This window comes from Pipistrellus hanaki, assembly GCF_964339955.1.
Source record: "Pipistrellus hanaki genome assembly, chromosome: 20".
In the NCBI taxonomy this organism is placed as follows: Eukaryota; Metazoa; Chordata; class Mammalia; order Chiroptera; family Vespertilionidae; genus Pipistrellus; species Pipistrellus hanaki.
Genome location: NC_140522.1, coordinates 11,899,896 through 11,916,146, shown reverse-complemented (window position 1 = coordinate 11,916,146; position 16,251 = coordinate 11,899,896). Strand labels below are relative to the sequence as shown.

At 44.2% G+C, this 16,251-nt stretch overlaps 1 protein-coding gene across 1 annotated transcript in view; it reads right to left on the bottom strand.

Annotated features, from left to right (window-relative positions):
• CNST (consortin, connexin sorting protein) overlaps window positions 1–16,251 on the bottom strand; it is an 83,428-nt gene that overhangs the window by 44,088 nt on the left and 23,089 nt on the right. Inside the window, exon 2 of the mRNA XM_084868880.1 lies at window positions 6,666–7,091. Within this exon, the coding sequence (XP_084725006.1) occupies window positions 6,666–7,041 (376 nt within the window). The 5' untranslated portion in view covers window positions 7,042–7,091. The remainder of the gene's footprint in view (window positions 1–6,665; window positions 7,092–16,251) is intronic.

Sequence of the window (16,251 nt, the reverse complement as noted above, 5' to 3'; positions counted from 1 at the left end):
ACTATGAGTGAGATAAATCTGAAAATTAGCCAGCGTCCTTGGGGCCTGACTTGGGTCAAAGGGCATCTTATGTAATCATGATCACCACTGCTCCACGTGGCAGCTGTGGCATGCGATCCTCCTGGGCCCTCGGAGGTGGCCTCAGCCTTCAGCGCAGCAGCACAGCCTGTGGTTAGAGCGCCGGCTGCAGGCAAATGACCCCATGGCTTAAGGGAAGTGACCTGCCTGCACTCAGTCTGGCTCCTCACAGATTCATGGCGGAGCATTAAGCTCTGTCATATACAGACACATGCGCCTGTGAGCCGGTCTCAGTACTGAAGGCTCTGCCTCCAGCCACACTGTCTTGGACTCAAAGACCACCATTCATTTTCTCCTCTCATATGAAAGGCTCACTTAGTTGGGACACACTAAGTCTGAGTATCCTAAACTCAATATTTAGATTGTGTGAACACTCAGTGCATCTGAGAAAGCGCTCCTAGAATATGCTCCAGGCTCTTTTCAATTCATATTAAAGGTACAATTAGTACACGTTAATATTGCTAGGATTTAGACTCTACATTTTATAAAATACTAATGGCCCGGTGCACGAAATCCGTGCGGGTGGGGAGAGGGGTGTCCCCCAGCCTAGCCTGCACCCTGTGCGGGAGCCCCAAGATTTACTGCCCCAAAGAAGTAGGCCCAGCCCACCTATCCGGGGCTCCTAGATAGATTGCCCCAAAGAAGTTGGCTGAAGTTGGGAAAGGCCTGCAGACCCCAAGGCCAGCCGTGGCAAAGGCCTGCAGACTCCTGGCAAAGGTGCCCAGAGAGGCCTCTCGGCCAAGGCCCTGCCCCGCCCCCGATGCTGCAAGTCCCTGCCCACCTGCGCCTGCTGAGCACGCAGCCTGTTGATAGGTCGTTACTGTGGCAGCGTCTCCACCAATTTGCATATTACCCTATTATTAGTATAGATGTCAAGTAGGACCAATGCTTGCATTCCCTAAGTTTCTTCTTAAGAGTTTGATTAGACATTTTACACTTTATTATGTTTTATTAAATTTTAAAAATATGCAAGGGATTTCCCTAAGCATGCAATTAATTCTGCTAATTTTTAAACTCCTTATCCAGGTCTATGATACTCAAATATCAAAGTTTCAAATGAACATCCCATTAGATGTTCACAAACAGCTTTGTTAATATCGAAATGGCTACATTTCCCCCCCCCCCCCCAATTCATTCCAAGCACACTGAATTCATCAGGTATCACATGAAAAAATATTCCTTGGTTCTCCAGGATAAATAAATAAAATTCTCAAATTTTATGTGGCTTTATATAAATTATATGATCTTCTTGGAAGTCTGAAAATATAAAAATGTGTTTCTCTAACAAACATAAAGGCACATATTGAAGGCCAGATAAAAGGTTCTATGGTCAAAGCCAGATATGTAAAATGCAAATGTGCCTTGAGGATCCATGCCAGCTAACATGCCAGTAGGCATGATGAGGAAGGCACCGAACATATATTTTCAGGAATACACACCAGGGGACAGGGGGGCAGGGATAGGTGAATCTAGAAAGAGAGTGTTACTAAGATCCCTGAAGAAACACACTGACAAAGAAGGTGAGATGGATTTAGAGTAAAATTAAACGAATGTCTGAATGTTGCTGAATGCTGCTCCTACTCCTGCCACTGAAAACTCCCCGGGTGACACAGACAAAGGCAGTTGCCAGTTAGAGGCACCTGTTTCACGCTGGGGACTTTACAGGTGCTTCCCACTGAGGACTGCTCACTCTAAGGACAAGACAGGAAAGACCAGCCCTGCCACAGATAAGGCGGGAGGCTCGGTGAACGGAGGTACGGCTTTTCCAGGGTCACATAGGAACAGGCAGAGCCAACAAAGTCTTTGTTCTCATGACACAGCCCGATTGCAGGACACAGACCACTCCCGGGCCTCTCTGTCACCCCCAAGCGGCCACGCTGGGAAGGCCTCCAGTGGAACCAGCCTGGGCACTGAAGGGTGGCCAAGTCCGTCTGCAAGGTCTTTCTCCGTGTGCATCTGCTGCCTACTCTGGCTTCCTGCCAGGTGCTGAACTGTTTTGTCAAATGTTTAGAAACTATGGTGACCGACTGAGTAAATAACCGACGTTGTTATGGCAACCATCAGGAACTTAATCTAAACTTGTATGTCACAACTATTCAGAATTTATGCCCCAGTTGTTGACAGGGAAAAATGGGGAGTTTCTTTTCTGGGGAGAATAACATGTTCTAGAATTAGGTGGCTGTACAACTTTGTGAATGTACTGAAACCGCTTTATAAAAAGGTGACGTTATGGCATGTGAATTGCATCTAAGTAAAAAACAACTCTGGCTGTAATAAAAAGAGTCAGATATTACCAAGTCCTGGAGAAATGTGGAGGAACTATAACCCTCATATAGTGCTGGCGAGAGAGGAAATAGTTTGACAGATCCTCAAAAAAGTTAAACAGTTACTTTAAGATCCAGTAATTCCACTCCTATGCACATAAAACTCCTCAAAAAGACCACACATGTCCACACAAGAACCTGTATGCAAATGTCCACAGGAGCGTTATTCATAACACCTAAAAAGTAGAAGCAGCCCGAATCCCCAGCAGCCGACAAACAGGCACAGGAAAGGGGAGATGCCCGTGCCATGGAGAACTATTTGACCTCAGGAGGAACATTCTGATACATGCTACCACATGCGTGAATCCCGAAAGTACTGCGCCAAGTGAAAGAAGCCAGCCATAGAGGACTGTCCAGTGTGCGGTTCCATTTATGTGGAATGTCCAGAGCAGGCAAGTCTACAGAGAAGGAGAGTGGGCGAGTGGGGGTCTAGAGCTGGGACGGCGAAGGGGGAACGGGAGAGCAGCTCTGACAGGCGTGGGGTTTCCGTGGGCAGCGAAAATGTTCTACAACTGACTGTGGTAACGGCTGCACCGCTATTGAATATGCTAAACGTCATTGACGTGTGCGTTTTAAGTGGGAATTGTATCTCCATGAGGCTATTAAATATTTATAGGCTCATTTCCATTAATTGTTGGAGTATTATTTACTAAAACGATGCCAGTGACTGGCTTAGTTGACTAATCAAGGAGATTAAAGTCGCCGAAACCGGTTTGGCTCAGTGGATAGAGCGTCGGCCTGTGGACCGAAAGGTGCCAGGTTTGATTCCAGTCAAGGGCATGTACCTTGGTTGCGGGCACATCCCCAGGAGGGGGTGTGCAAGAGGCAGCAGATCGATGCTTCTCTTTCATTGATATTTCTAACTCTCTATCCCTCTCTCTTCCTCTCTGTAAAAAAAAAAATCAATAATATATATATATATTTTTAAAAGGATTAAAGTCTCTTAAGGAAAAAATAAGCCCGAGCCATAATGACAACTGGACTTAGATGAGGCCCAGTTCAAGGTTTTAGCAGATTTACAGAAATGCTGCCTCCAAGAAATCGATAAATAATCATGTATGGTAATACTACTGCTCTATTTTTTTTAATGGTACTAGCTTTGAGGTACGGTACATAAAAAAGTTTGATCAATTAAGCTAGCTGAGGGAGCAAAGGAGTGGATTTACCTGAACGTATGTTTCTAAAAAAGCGCTGAAAGAGCACTGGTCGATGAGCAGCTTATTCCTGGCTTGGAATTGAAAGTCATGTTTTAGATATCGTCTTACATCTTAGAAACTATTCTGTTATTAGGAAAATACTCATCTGTCAGATTCTGAAACTGCACTTGTTTGGGATGTTAAAACGAAACCGGTTTGGCTCAGTGGATAGAGCGTTGGTCTGTGGACTGAAAGGTCCCAGGTTCGATTCCGGTCAAGGGCATGTACCTTGGTTGAGGGCACATCCCTGGTAGGGGGTGTGCAAAAGGCAGCTGGACGGTATTTCTCTCTCATCGATGTTTCTAGCTCTCTGTCTCTCTCCCTTCCTCTCTGTAAAAAATCAATTAAAATATATTTAAAACAAAAAAACCCCAAAAAACCAAAAAAACAACAAAAAAACTTCCCAGTGAGGAGGGGAGTGCACAGCCCACGCCCAGCATGAACGTCTGCAGTGTTAGCTCCGCCACAGAGCGGCTTATGGAGAACAAGGTGGGAGAACCAAGAAGCAAGGTCTCGGGCAGGGCTCCAGCTAAAGCTGCGGGCGGGACCGGGACCGTGTGGTGGAGACGGGGAGGAACAGGCTACGGGAGGGTCATAGGGACAAACACTCACAGAGACTGACTGGACACGGACTGAGAGGACGGGCTTCAAGGATCTCGGGGTAAACAAGAAAGCACCCAGGTAGTCCTAACGCGCCCCATCTCAGACCTCTTCTGGGTCAGAAAGGGTAACTCTACCCACAGGAATACCTTTTCATTCAGTTCAAAATTCTTTTGCTCACCTTCTTTTAACAAAACTTAAAGTACAAACGAAAATGTACTCTCTACGTGTAAAAACTCTACATATGCCAGAGGTAAGTCACCAAACTTTAACCAAGTGTAGACACACCATTTCTATTCAGAAATCCACTCACTGCTCAGAAAGGCACTTTGTAGATAACGTATATGAGCAGCAGCATCATACCAATGAGAAAACTGAGGTGCAGAATAATTAAGTCTCACCAAGTGACCCAGAACCAGAAGCAAGATTCGAACTTAGGTTTTACAACTCTTAATTTGGTTTCTTACACTCTTACTCTCATTTATATTAGATACAAAAAAAACAGGCTTAAAATAATCTGTATAAAGACTATACCCAGGTTTTATAAACACATTATTTCAAGTGCATTAGGGGATAGTAATTCCACACATATCTTCTCACTGGCAGTAAGTACTAAACATCTTTAAATTATACAATCTCACCCAGGAAAACTGGGGGAAGGCCAGGGGAGGGAGGAATACCGTAAAAGGAGCCATAATCATGAAACTTGATCTCAGTTCTTAAAAACATCCCCAGATTGGATTAGAGAGGCACGGTCAAGCTGCCCTTGAATTATGAAGAATAAATCAATTTATACATAAATAGTACTGCATATAGCATAGCTAATGTGGGTCTTTTAAGAAAATGCTTCCCTACGGCTTGTCAAAATTATTTTAATTTGTTTTAAGTCTACTAAGGAAAGCAAAGACAGAGGGATCAATGAACTGGAAAGTCAAATGATGAGCTGCATTAAAAAGTTATCAAGTTACCGTATAAAATAAGTATGGCTGAAACCGGTTTGGCTCAGTGGATAGAGCATTGGCCTGTGGACTGAAGGGTCCCAGGTTCGTTTCTGGTCAAGGGCATGTACCTTGGTTGCGGGCACATCCCCAGTAGGGGCTGTGCAAGAGGCAGCTGATTGATGATTCTCTCTCATCGATGTTTCTCTCTATCCCTCTCCCTTCCTCTCTGAAGAAAATCAATAAAACATATTTTAAAAAAAAAAAGTATGGATTGATCTGTAGAAACTGGAAAATGTCATCTTTTACTCCAAATAAAAAATACAATAAAAAACACACTGTGGACAGAGATGGCAAATCAGCCACAGACACCGCAGAGAGCAGCAGGCGAGAGGAGGCGTGCACTCCGCACACCAGAGCAGGCGCAGGAGTTGGGTGACGCTGACCGAGGAGTCCCGGCTGGGATACACCGGGACCCTCCACCCCATGCTGCCGATGAGAAATAACCAGAGGCTGATTCTCCCAGGCTGCCCTGCCATTCAGGCAAAATAGTCCGCACTTCCACATTTTAATCACCAAACCACATACCCAGGATGCTGTGCTCTGAATTAAGTGATTACAGGATAATTAAAGCTTGATGTCTTATTTGACATTATATGTTAATGTATACATTCATCCACTGAGTGAGATGGAAAGGTTTTATAAAGGGGGTAAGACTACACAAGCACATAAACTCACAGGTTAGAGATCAGAGCCATGGTGATGACAGAAGGAAATTGGTGAGGCGAATTTTGGAAATAAACGGTCAAATGGTCTAATGTATGAAGGAAGAGGACTCTATGTTCAGGGCACCTACCCCGCAGCCCCCCAAATGTATACACACTTTAACCCTTTTTTTTTTTAAGATCAATTGATGTTTCTTGCTTTTCGGATTCAACCCACTAGGATTAATAATTATTCTGAGTGTGTGTACAGTTTTGGGGGATACCCTGTACTTAAAGTGTCTAGTGTAAAAGCACATATAAAGAACATTAATTTCAGCATATGTATTATAGAACATACAGGGAGAAGCCATTAAGAAACGGTGAGCTGAAACCGGTTTGGCTCAGTGGATAAAGTGTGGGCCTGTAGACTGAAGGGTCCCAGGTTCAATTCCGGTCAAGGGCATGTACCTTGGTTGCGGGCACATCCCCAGTAGGGGGTGTGCAAGAGGCAGCTGATCGATGATTCTCTCTCATCATGTTTCTAACTCTCTATCCCTCTCCCTTCCTCTCTGTAAAAAATCAATAAAATATATTTAAAAAAAAAAAAAGAAAGGGTGAAATAAATGATGGTGCAGGCACACATTGGGACGCTGCGGAGACACAGCACAGGCCCACATACTGCACAGCTGGAACTGTGTGTGCGCCTGGACCTAGCTCCGGACTGTACTGAGAGACGAAAAGCGAGATGCAGGGCCCATGCACAGGGTGGGACGGGAAGAATATGCATTTCCCAGGAGGAGTATGGACAGGAATTAAAGAAAATACCTGCTGGCGTTGTCCTCGCCGGGCCCGTGGTTCTTGAGCTTCCATTTCCAGGGGCTGTTGTGTCCTTCCCCGAGAGGTCCTGTCCGCCTCCGGGGCCTCCCCAGACGGCGTGCTCCGAGGCCTCCCCCGCGGCCGCCTCCCAGGGTGGCGTGCAGCCCGCATTGTTGTTGAGACTGTCCTGCTCGGCCTCTGCGGGCCTGCCCATGGCCCCGGCGCTGCCCGTCAGGCCGTGCTGCCCACAGCCGTCCAGCTGGTTCTCATTCTCGTCCGATGCAGAAGGCAGGTGTGACCCTACGCTCCCCACGCCGCCGCCGGGAGGACCCCCATCTTGTGGTTCTATCTGAGGCTGACCTGCAGGCAGCTCACTGTCATCCATTAGAGCATCGTTTGTGGAGTCATGTACGTCCCATCAAAGTCCTTCCATGTCTGCAATGGCAAAAAGAGAAAAGCTACTTTAAAAACTTCTGAGTTCTGGATCCACCAGGGAGCCTTGTTTTCCTCTTCTCCGGGGTTGCCTGCCTGAAACAGGGAGGAGGAGGAAATGGCTGGGATCATTCCCGCCTCCTCGCAGCCCCACCCCAGCCCCCCTCGCCCCGTTCTCCTTGGGACACAGCGGTTCTCAGCCGGGGCTGGTGTTTATTACAGATACACACGCGAGTCAGAGCCTCTGGTAAATCTATCAAAGCAGAGCCTCTGGGGACCCAGCCCAGAGGTGGTGTATTTTTAGTTTTCTAGGCCAGTGGTCGGCAAACTCATTAGTCAACAGAGCCAAACACCAACAGTACAACGACTGAAATTTCTTTTGAGAGCCAAATGTTTTAAACTGAAACTTCTTCTAACGCCACTTCTTCAAAATAAACTCGCTCAGGCCGTGGTATTTTGTGAAAGGGCCACACTCAAGGGGCCAAAGAGCCGCATGTGGCTCGCGAGCCGCAGTTTGCCGACCGCGGCCCTAGGACATTCTAATGTGCATCATGTTGGAACCGTTGCCTCAACAAAAGGAACTGCTGGTTGCAGGAGGTGTCTGCTAAAATCGACCACCCATGCTTAACTGGACACTTAACCGGACACGTGAAAGTTATCATAGGTGTGGAAGTCTTGGTCTTGGCCAAACACCAGCGATATTGCAAATGAAAAGATTTATATCTATTTTAAAATACACTGAAGAAGGCATGTAGGGGAAAATTCAGGTAGCATATGTTTATACTATTCTCATTCCATCTTTCTCATTCTGAAAATAAGCCGTAGGAAAGTACCTTACAATAGTTAGCAAACTCCTTTTGTACAATTAAGAATAAAAGAGAGAGCACCATGATTAACTCTAGCCTATGTAGTTTAAATTATCTGTTCCAAGGAACCTGCTAACATTTTGAAGATCTACAAAATGGATTACAAGCCCCTGGTCAGTCATATTTTATCCACTCTTATCAAAAGTACATTACATTTGAAGGGAAATGGTATCAACCAGATTTAGTTTTATTTCACGCCAGATATGATTTGGGGTTTGAATAAAATATAATATTCCAGTAATTCAGAAAAAACACACACACCATCCTTCAATAATAGAATTTGTTAAATTCTTCTAATCAATAAACAGAAACACTTATTAGCTTTTAGATATGTAAAGTACAATTCTTTAAAAACAAGAAAAGGAAGTATAAACTAGATCATCAACTCTACCCTGATTGTATCATATGCTTTCAACATATTTTCCAATTGGAATACTTTGATTCAGACATAAAAGTACTGCTTGGCAAACATAAAAATATCCAAATCTGGCTGGTATCACTTCCTTAAAACATATACTGCTTATCTTCAACTGATAGGTATGTCATGTAAACAGTAATATGATTTGATTTGACTAGAATAACTTAGTGTAGAAAGGAAAGAAATTCTAAACAGAGGGGTCACTGTTAAATGGTTACAGAGGCTTTGCTCAGGGTGATGGAAAGACCTGGAGACAGAGAATGGTGATCACTGCATGACAGTGTATAACAGATGACCCAGAATTGTAGACTTACAAATTGTTAATCCCTAACTGGTGTGGCTCAGTGGATAGAGTATTGGCCTGCGGACTCAAGGGTCCCAGGTTCGATTCCGGTCAAGGGCCTGTACCTTGGTTGCGGGCACGTCCCCAGTAGGGGGCGTGCAAGAGGCAGCTGATTGATGCTATTCTCTCATCAATGTTTCTAACTCTCTTCCTCTCTGTAAAAAAATCAATAAAATATATTTTTAAAAAATGCTAAGATGGCATGTTTTATGTTATTTCCATTTTATCACAATAAGAATAGTGACATTTATATGGCATGCAGGACAAATGTCAGACCTTAAAACTGGTAATAGCCTCAATTCTTTTCTAATTTAAATAAGCAAGCCATATTCTATGTGTATTTGCAGTTGAAAAGTACAAAGGTTTTACTTTTACCAGCAACTGACAGGGATGTCACAGGCCAAGGGGGAAGTGGGAAGTAGAAACCTGCCTGGAGAGCCCCCAATAGCAATCATCATGTCGTGTCGGGTCACTTCTGGGCGTTAGAAACTGTGCCGGGTGCTTCCCGTGCCTTCCTTCCAATCCTCCCAACTGGCCCATTACATGGGCCGCATTCATTCTGGGGCTTAGATGAAGACGCTGAGGTTCAGAGAGTGATTGAGATCTTGCTTAAGATTGTGTTCCTGGAGAGAAGCGGAACGGGATCTGAAACCAGGACTTCCTGGTTTGACCCTTATGAGTGATGGCTGTGAGCAGTGGCGAGTGACAGACTGATGCTCCAATCTGGCTCTGCCATTGACAACTGTGTGACCTCAAGTTACCAGCACCTCCAAGCTCCGATTTGCTCATTGAGAGAGGAGAATTACAGCGGAAACCGGTTTGGCCCAGTGGATAGAGCTTCTGTTTGCAGACTGAAAGGTCCCAGGTTAGATTCTGGTCAAGGGCATGTACTTTGGTTGCGGGCACATCCCCAGTATGGGGTGTGCAGGAGGCAGCTGGTCTATGATTCTCTCTCATCATTGTTTCTAGCTCTCTATCCCTTCCCCTTTCTCTCTGTGAAAAATCAATAAAATATATTTTTTTTTAAAAAGAAGAAAAAAAGAGAATTCCAATACCTGCCCTGCAGGGTCTCTCTGAGGCTTACACCACAGGGCAGGCAGAGCACTGAGCAGGGTGCTGGGCCCACAGTGAACGCTGACTGAAGTTGGCCATTACTTGCCCAGACTCTCCAGGTTGGCATTCGGCACTGGCAGGTCACCCACGCAGGCCTGCAGCCTCCGCCTCACGGCGGGCTCAGAAACAGCGCTTTCTGACCTGCCAGGAACGATTAGGCTCCTGGTGACAGACTAAGGCTACCAGCACCGTTTGCGCATTCCGGGAAGCCCTGCTTTGTGATGGGGTGTCTGATTTCCTTCCTAGAATGCTTACGCGTCTGATCTGCACATCCTGTTTGAGATGATTCAGTATCGAGAAATTAGTGATTAGGCTTCTTGGTGGGGTTAGATGTCAGAGCATAGTCACAGCTTCGCTGAGTGTCACGTGCTAGGCCTGAGTGGGACTCTTCCAGGGGTCCTCAAACCTTTTTAAAGTGGGGGCCAGATCATGGTCCCTCAGAGAGCTGGAGGGCCGGACTATATGAACTACTAATTCCTACTGTAACACCTCGGCTGCGCTCACTGCCCAAAAAACCTGGCGGGCCGGATCAGACTCCTCTGCGGGCCGCATGTGGCCCGCGGGCCGTAGTTTGAAGACCCCTGCTTCAGACCAATGCTTTTAGTCAATCCTCAGGATTCCTTAGCAGACTGATCACTTTAGCCCCATTATATTGTACTAATGCAGAGACAAGCATCGTGTCACTCAGATAGCAAGTTTAGGCATGGAATTTGAACGAGTTCTGCTCTGAGGCCATCCTCTCGTCATTATGCCCTCTGGACAACGGGGAGAGATTCCGTAACTGAAAGAGCGTCTCCCTCCAGCTGAGGTTACCCAGTGAAGACTCTCCCCCCTACAGCAGAGGACAGACGTCTAAGGACCAAAAGTTCAAGTTCCTGGAAGTCTTCTCTTTCCCTGGAAAGTGCTGGATCCCCACAACACACCATTTCCTACCTGGCCTCCCTTCTCCTGCTGAGAACTATTTAAAACTATTTACAGGGTGTCTCCCTCCCCCTGCCCCGCCCCCCAAATGCATTCACACTATGTCTGTAGATTCTATTACATTTTGAAAATGCATACACACTATGTCTGTAGATTCTATTACATTTTGAAAACGAAATGTATTTCAATAAACAATGGCCTTATAATTATTCAAAGTGTGTACATTTTTGGGGAGACAAACTGATAGACTACTTAAGTAACTATTACCAATAATGTAAATGTTCCTTCCTTTAGGCCTATTATTTTGTAGTGACGATTAGTTTAATTCTCAAAAGGTAACTTTGTAAACTACTTTTTAATACCAACTCTTAGGGTCTGCCCATGGCGTAAATGTCTTGTAATTGTTCTTACAAGACACCTAGCAGTTCTTCAAGTCCTGGCTGAAAAGTCACTTCAATTTGCTCCCTCTGACCTCTCCATTCCGAAAGGACCACACATAACATGCCCTCCAGAGCAGTGGTCGCCAACCAGGGGTTCGTGAGATCCGAAAGGTTGGCGACCACTGCTCCATAGCATCTGTGCCACCACTGAGTTCTTCCCAAATACCGCCCAACGTTGTATATTCCTGCTTATGTGTCCTACCAGATGTCAGCATCTGGAAACCCACAGCCCAGCCACAGGTGATTTTTATTCTTCACAATGTCTAGTCCTGGGCCTTGTTCTTACAGATACACGAAGGCGTAAGGAAACAGAATTTCTACTGTTTCTCTCTGAAAAGAAAAAAGTCAGGCGCAGGGATTCCCGTCCACTTCCTCTGAGAGGTGAAGAGACCTACAACACAATATTTGGCTTCTGTCTACATTGCTGACACACTTCAATCGGAATATTTTAATGTAGACAGTAGGATAACTTTCTTAATCACTATAGTCCTATTGCTTTTGGAAACAGTTATGGATGTTATTTCTGTCTCTTCTTTCTTCTCTTTTCCTCTCCCTCAATGCTAGACCAACAATATATTTTTAAAAAATATATTTTATTGATTTTTTACTGAGAGGAAGGGAGAGGGATAGAGAGTTAGAAATATCAATGAGAGAATCATTAATCAGCTGCCTCCTGCACACCCACTACTGGGGATGTGCTTGCAACCAAGGTACATGCCCTTGACCAGAATCGAACCTGGGACCTTTCAGTCCGCAGGCCGACACTCTATCCACTGAGCCAAACCGGTTTTGGCTAGACCAACAATATTTTTATCAGCCTTTAAAGAATATATATAAAATACTATGAAAACATATGAAAAATGGAAAAGGTGGTAAAGTCACTATGTTGATGTCTGTGCAACTGTATCTCACCACAGAAAGCACTCGGACCAGGGGAGATCTCCAGGAGAGAGAGATCCCGCTGACAACAGGGTTTAACAAGACGCCAGCCCTGCCCGGGACCCAGACAGAGGCACGGGTGCAGCGGCATCCAAGGTACTTCGCCGCGTCTATACTGCACGACTGTCCTGTGAGAGCCTCTATGGCGATAACCCATCCTCAGGAAGCAGCAGGCACACCAGTCACCGCTGATTCCGGCTCACGCTCCCAGCTCCTGCAGCAGGATCACATTCCCAATCCGCCCACTGCACACAGGTACTTGGCATGTGGACTCTGTGCCGCAGAGGAATGTCAGGCACGCATGCTGACGTGAGGGCTATAAAAACTTGAAAAGCCACAACACTTCAAAGAAGCTTTACATAAACAACACAGTGTGCAGAAAGAAATCTACATTTTGTTAGAAATATAACCCCAACCGCAGGTTGATTGGACTTCATTTCTGAGACATCTGGTGAGAGTACAAACATCAGGCGTTACTAAAATTTAAAAAGGTAGGAACAGTTAAATATATTCCATTACTCAATTACTTTATTAACATGTTTTCAGGAGATATGTATGGCATATTTCTGTAATTCATACAAATTATGCCTAAATACTATATTTTTATTTTGAAAGAAGCCAAAGTTCTTCAGCATTAAGATGGGACCCCAAGATTAAATTTGATAATTTCTAGTCAAAACAAATAAATTTAGAGGAAGACAGTAACCAGATCAGTTAGGTAGCCCACTAAACCTAAATTCAAAAAATTTATATATATATATATATATATTATATATATATTATTGATTGCAGAGAGGAAGGGAGATGGGGAAAGAGAAAGAAGCATCAATGATGAGAGAATCATTCATTGACTGCCATGTGCACGGTCCCACACTGGGGATCAAGCCCATGAACTGTGAGCCAGGCAGGTTGGGCAACCCTAAATTCAAATTTGGCTACTCATAGTCAACTCAGAATTGAGGAAGAAAGTCACCACACCATTATTGGGTTTGTATTTATTAATATTGTTTACCATAGTGATTTCCCATCTTACTAACTAGACATGTCCAATGCTACCCACATCTCATCGCTAGTTTTGTGATGAACATTTTGTTTAGACATATGTACCATGTACATGAATATTCAATAATCAGTAGACCAGCAACCAAAAGTGTGCCTCAGAGGAATGATTATCAAAAATGTTGCAACCACCAGAAAGAAATTCATTTTTCATGATCTCCTGCACGCACGCACATACACACACATACACACACACACACACACACACTGTGTACAACAGATGGAAACAAAGGGATCTGGAAACATGATCACAGAAGCACTCTGACACACTCTCCATGCTACTCAATACGGTTTCACACTTTTAAAAAATGCTGATTAAAATCTACTCTGCTGATTGCATACCTGGCTGCCCAAAGCACAGTGACAAGGCAGTTTTTAGGAATTAGCAGCATCTCCACCCGAGGACCACCCCTGAAGACCAGAGAAGTTTGAAATCAACTCCAAATTGTTTCTGAAAATGATGCGGACCCTAAGAAATTCAGACATAAATTCACTTAAAATGTTGCCCACATAATTTCAACATAATAATTATTGCTAATTTAGATCATTCCTCTCACATTAAAATTTAGCTAAATTATTAACCTTTATTCAGGTATCTTACTTGATATCCTATCTAATAAAAGAGTGATATGCAAATTTACCATCACTCCAATACACAAGATGGCTTCCCTCATGTGAACACAAGATGGCTGGCAGGGGAAGGCTGTTGGGAAGGACCAGGCCTACAAGGGAGGGCAGTTGAGGGGGGCACACCTAGACCTGCAGAGGAAGGCAGTTAGGGGCAATCGGGCTGGCAGGGGAGCAGTTAGGTCTTGATCAGGCTGGCAGGGGAGTGGTTAGGGGGGGAATCAGGCAGGCAGGCAGGCAGGCAAGTGGTTGGGAGCTAGCAGTCCTAGATTGTGAGAGGGATCCCAGATTGGAGATGGCACAGGCTGGGCTGAGGGACACACACACACACACACACACACACACACACACTCACCTGTGCACGAATTTCGTGCACCAGGCCTCTAGTATTCTATATTTATGCTATCCATTATGGTAGCCATTAACCATGTATGGCTTCTGAGTACTGAATTTTTACTTTTATTAAATTTAAACACAGATATACACTCAAATAAAGAAAAACATTTGGAACAAATTTGGTATATAATTCTGCTCTTTCACCTATACATTTTAAGAAATCTAAGTACAGATCAAGCATTTCCAATAAAAAATGAATCCAAGGAAGGTCAAAAGGGGGGGGCGGGGGGAGAAGGAGACATATATACTACTATTTGTAATACTTTAAACAATAAAATAAAATGAATCCAAATTGAGATGTACTATATTTGTAAAATACACACATTTCAGATACTTACTATGAATACAAAGAATGTAAAATATCTTATTTATAAATTTAAATATTGATTACATATTGAAGTGATGTTGACCTACTTAAATATACCCTACAATTAAAATGAATTTCACTTTTTATACATTTTTAAAAAAATTGATTTCAGAGAGTAAAGGAGGAGAGATAGAAACATCAATGATGAGAGAGAATCGATCGGCTGCTTCCTGCACGCCCTCCCAGTGGAGACTGAGCCTGCAACCCAGGCAGGTGCCCTTGACTGGAATCAAACCCAAGAACCTTCATCCACAGCCGACGCTCTATCCACTGAACCAAACTGGCTAGGGCTGAATTTCACTTATTTATTTATTTACTTAATCAACTTATAAGAGAAAGTTTACGTATAGAGTTATAGAAGTAGCAGAAGTGAGCCAGCTGTGCTGCGTGGGCTCAGGAAACAAGTCACAGAGGCAGAAGAAGGGCCCCTGGAGCTCAGCAGACAGAAAAGCAAAGGTAAGGAGCTGGGAGTGGGCGTGGAGGAGGGGAGAGGAAGAGGGGGAAAGGAAGGATGGGGGTGTGCTCTCCAGAGGGAGCACATGCGTAATTTCACCTTTTAAAAACATTTAAAACATGGTTACTAGAAAACAGAATTCCCCATGAGGCTCACATTCCATTCCCCTGGAAAATGCTGCTCCCCAGGACATGGCCTAGCCTGTGCACTGAGCCACAGTTGTGGCTTCCAGTGATTCACTCCAGTCAGGGTTCTCTTGCTAATGTAAGTTGTGCGGTAGGCATTTCCTGGCTACAGACATTAATGTTGCTATAATTAAACAAGGTCAATACTAAAGGAAACAGCACTATATGCTTCTAAAGTAAGTTTTCAAATATGCCTTCGCAACCTATTTTCAGGATGGAAACCGCAGGATCATGCATTCCTGTTTTTTGGTTCTCCATACTTAAAATATTCCTGGCATTTCATGGTACAGCATAGTGATTAGGATTGGGAAAACAGTTACACACTATTCTTTCTGTGATGGTGCAGTGCAGAAGTAAACCAGATTGCTTTAATATTTCCTTGTTAAGAATAAAAGTTTGGCCAAAATCAGTTTGGCTCAGTGGATAGAGTGTCAGCCTGTGGACTGAAGGGTCCTGGATTCGATTCTGGTCAAGAACATGTACCTTGGTTGCGGGCACATCCCCAATAGGGGGTGTGCAAGAGGCAGCTGATCGATGATTCTCTCTCATCGATGTTTCTAACTCTCTATCCCTTTCTCTTCCTCTCTGTAAAAAATCAATAATAATAAAAAAAAGAATAAAAGTTTGGTAATAAGGAATTCATTTTTAATATAGAAAAAAGAAAGGTTATAGAAAAGATATGCCATACGGCTAGAAAGAGGATAGAAGTGTGAAAAAAATATATGACAAAACTACAGGAACATAAAAGGAAAAGCGAAAATACATAATTATAGTCAAATATTTCTTTTCAAATATGAAAAAATAACTGAGGTTGTGTGACTCATGAGCCCTGAACAACCTTGGGGCAGACAGACTGGGAGGAAGAGGCATAACTTGTTTCCTTTCCTCAGTCCTCCTTTCAAAATGGGGCCCAGTTTAAGACCACTTACTCACCACAGAGCCCTGACATAAGACGCCTGTCACACATGAAATGACGGGCAGAAGCCTCACCGGGGTGTCCACGCAGTGCAAGGACAGTCACCCCCTCCTCGCCTC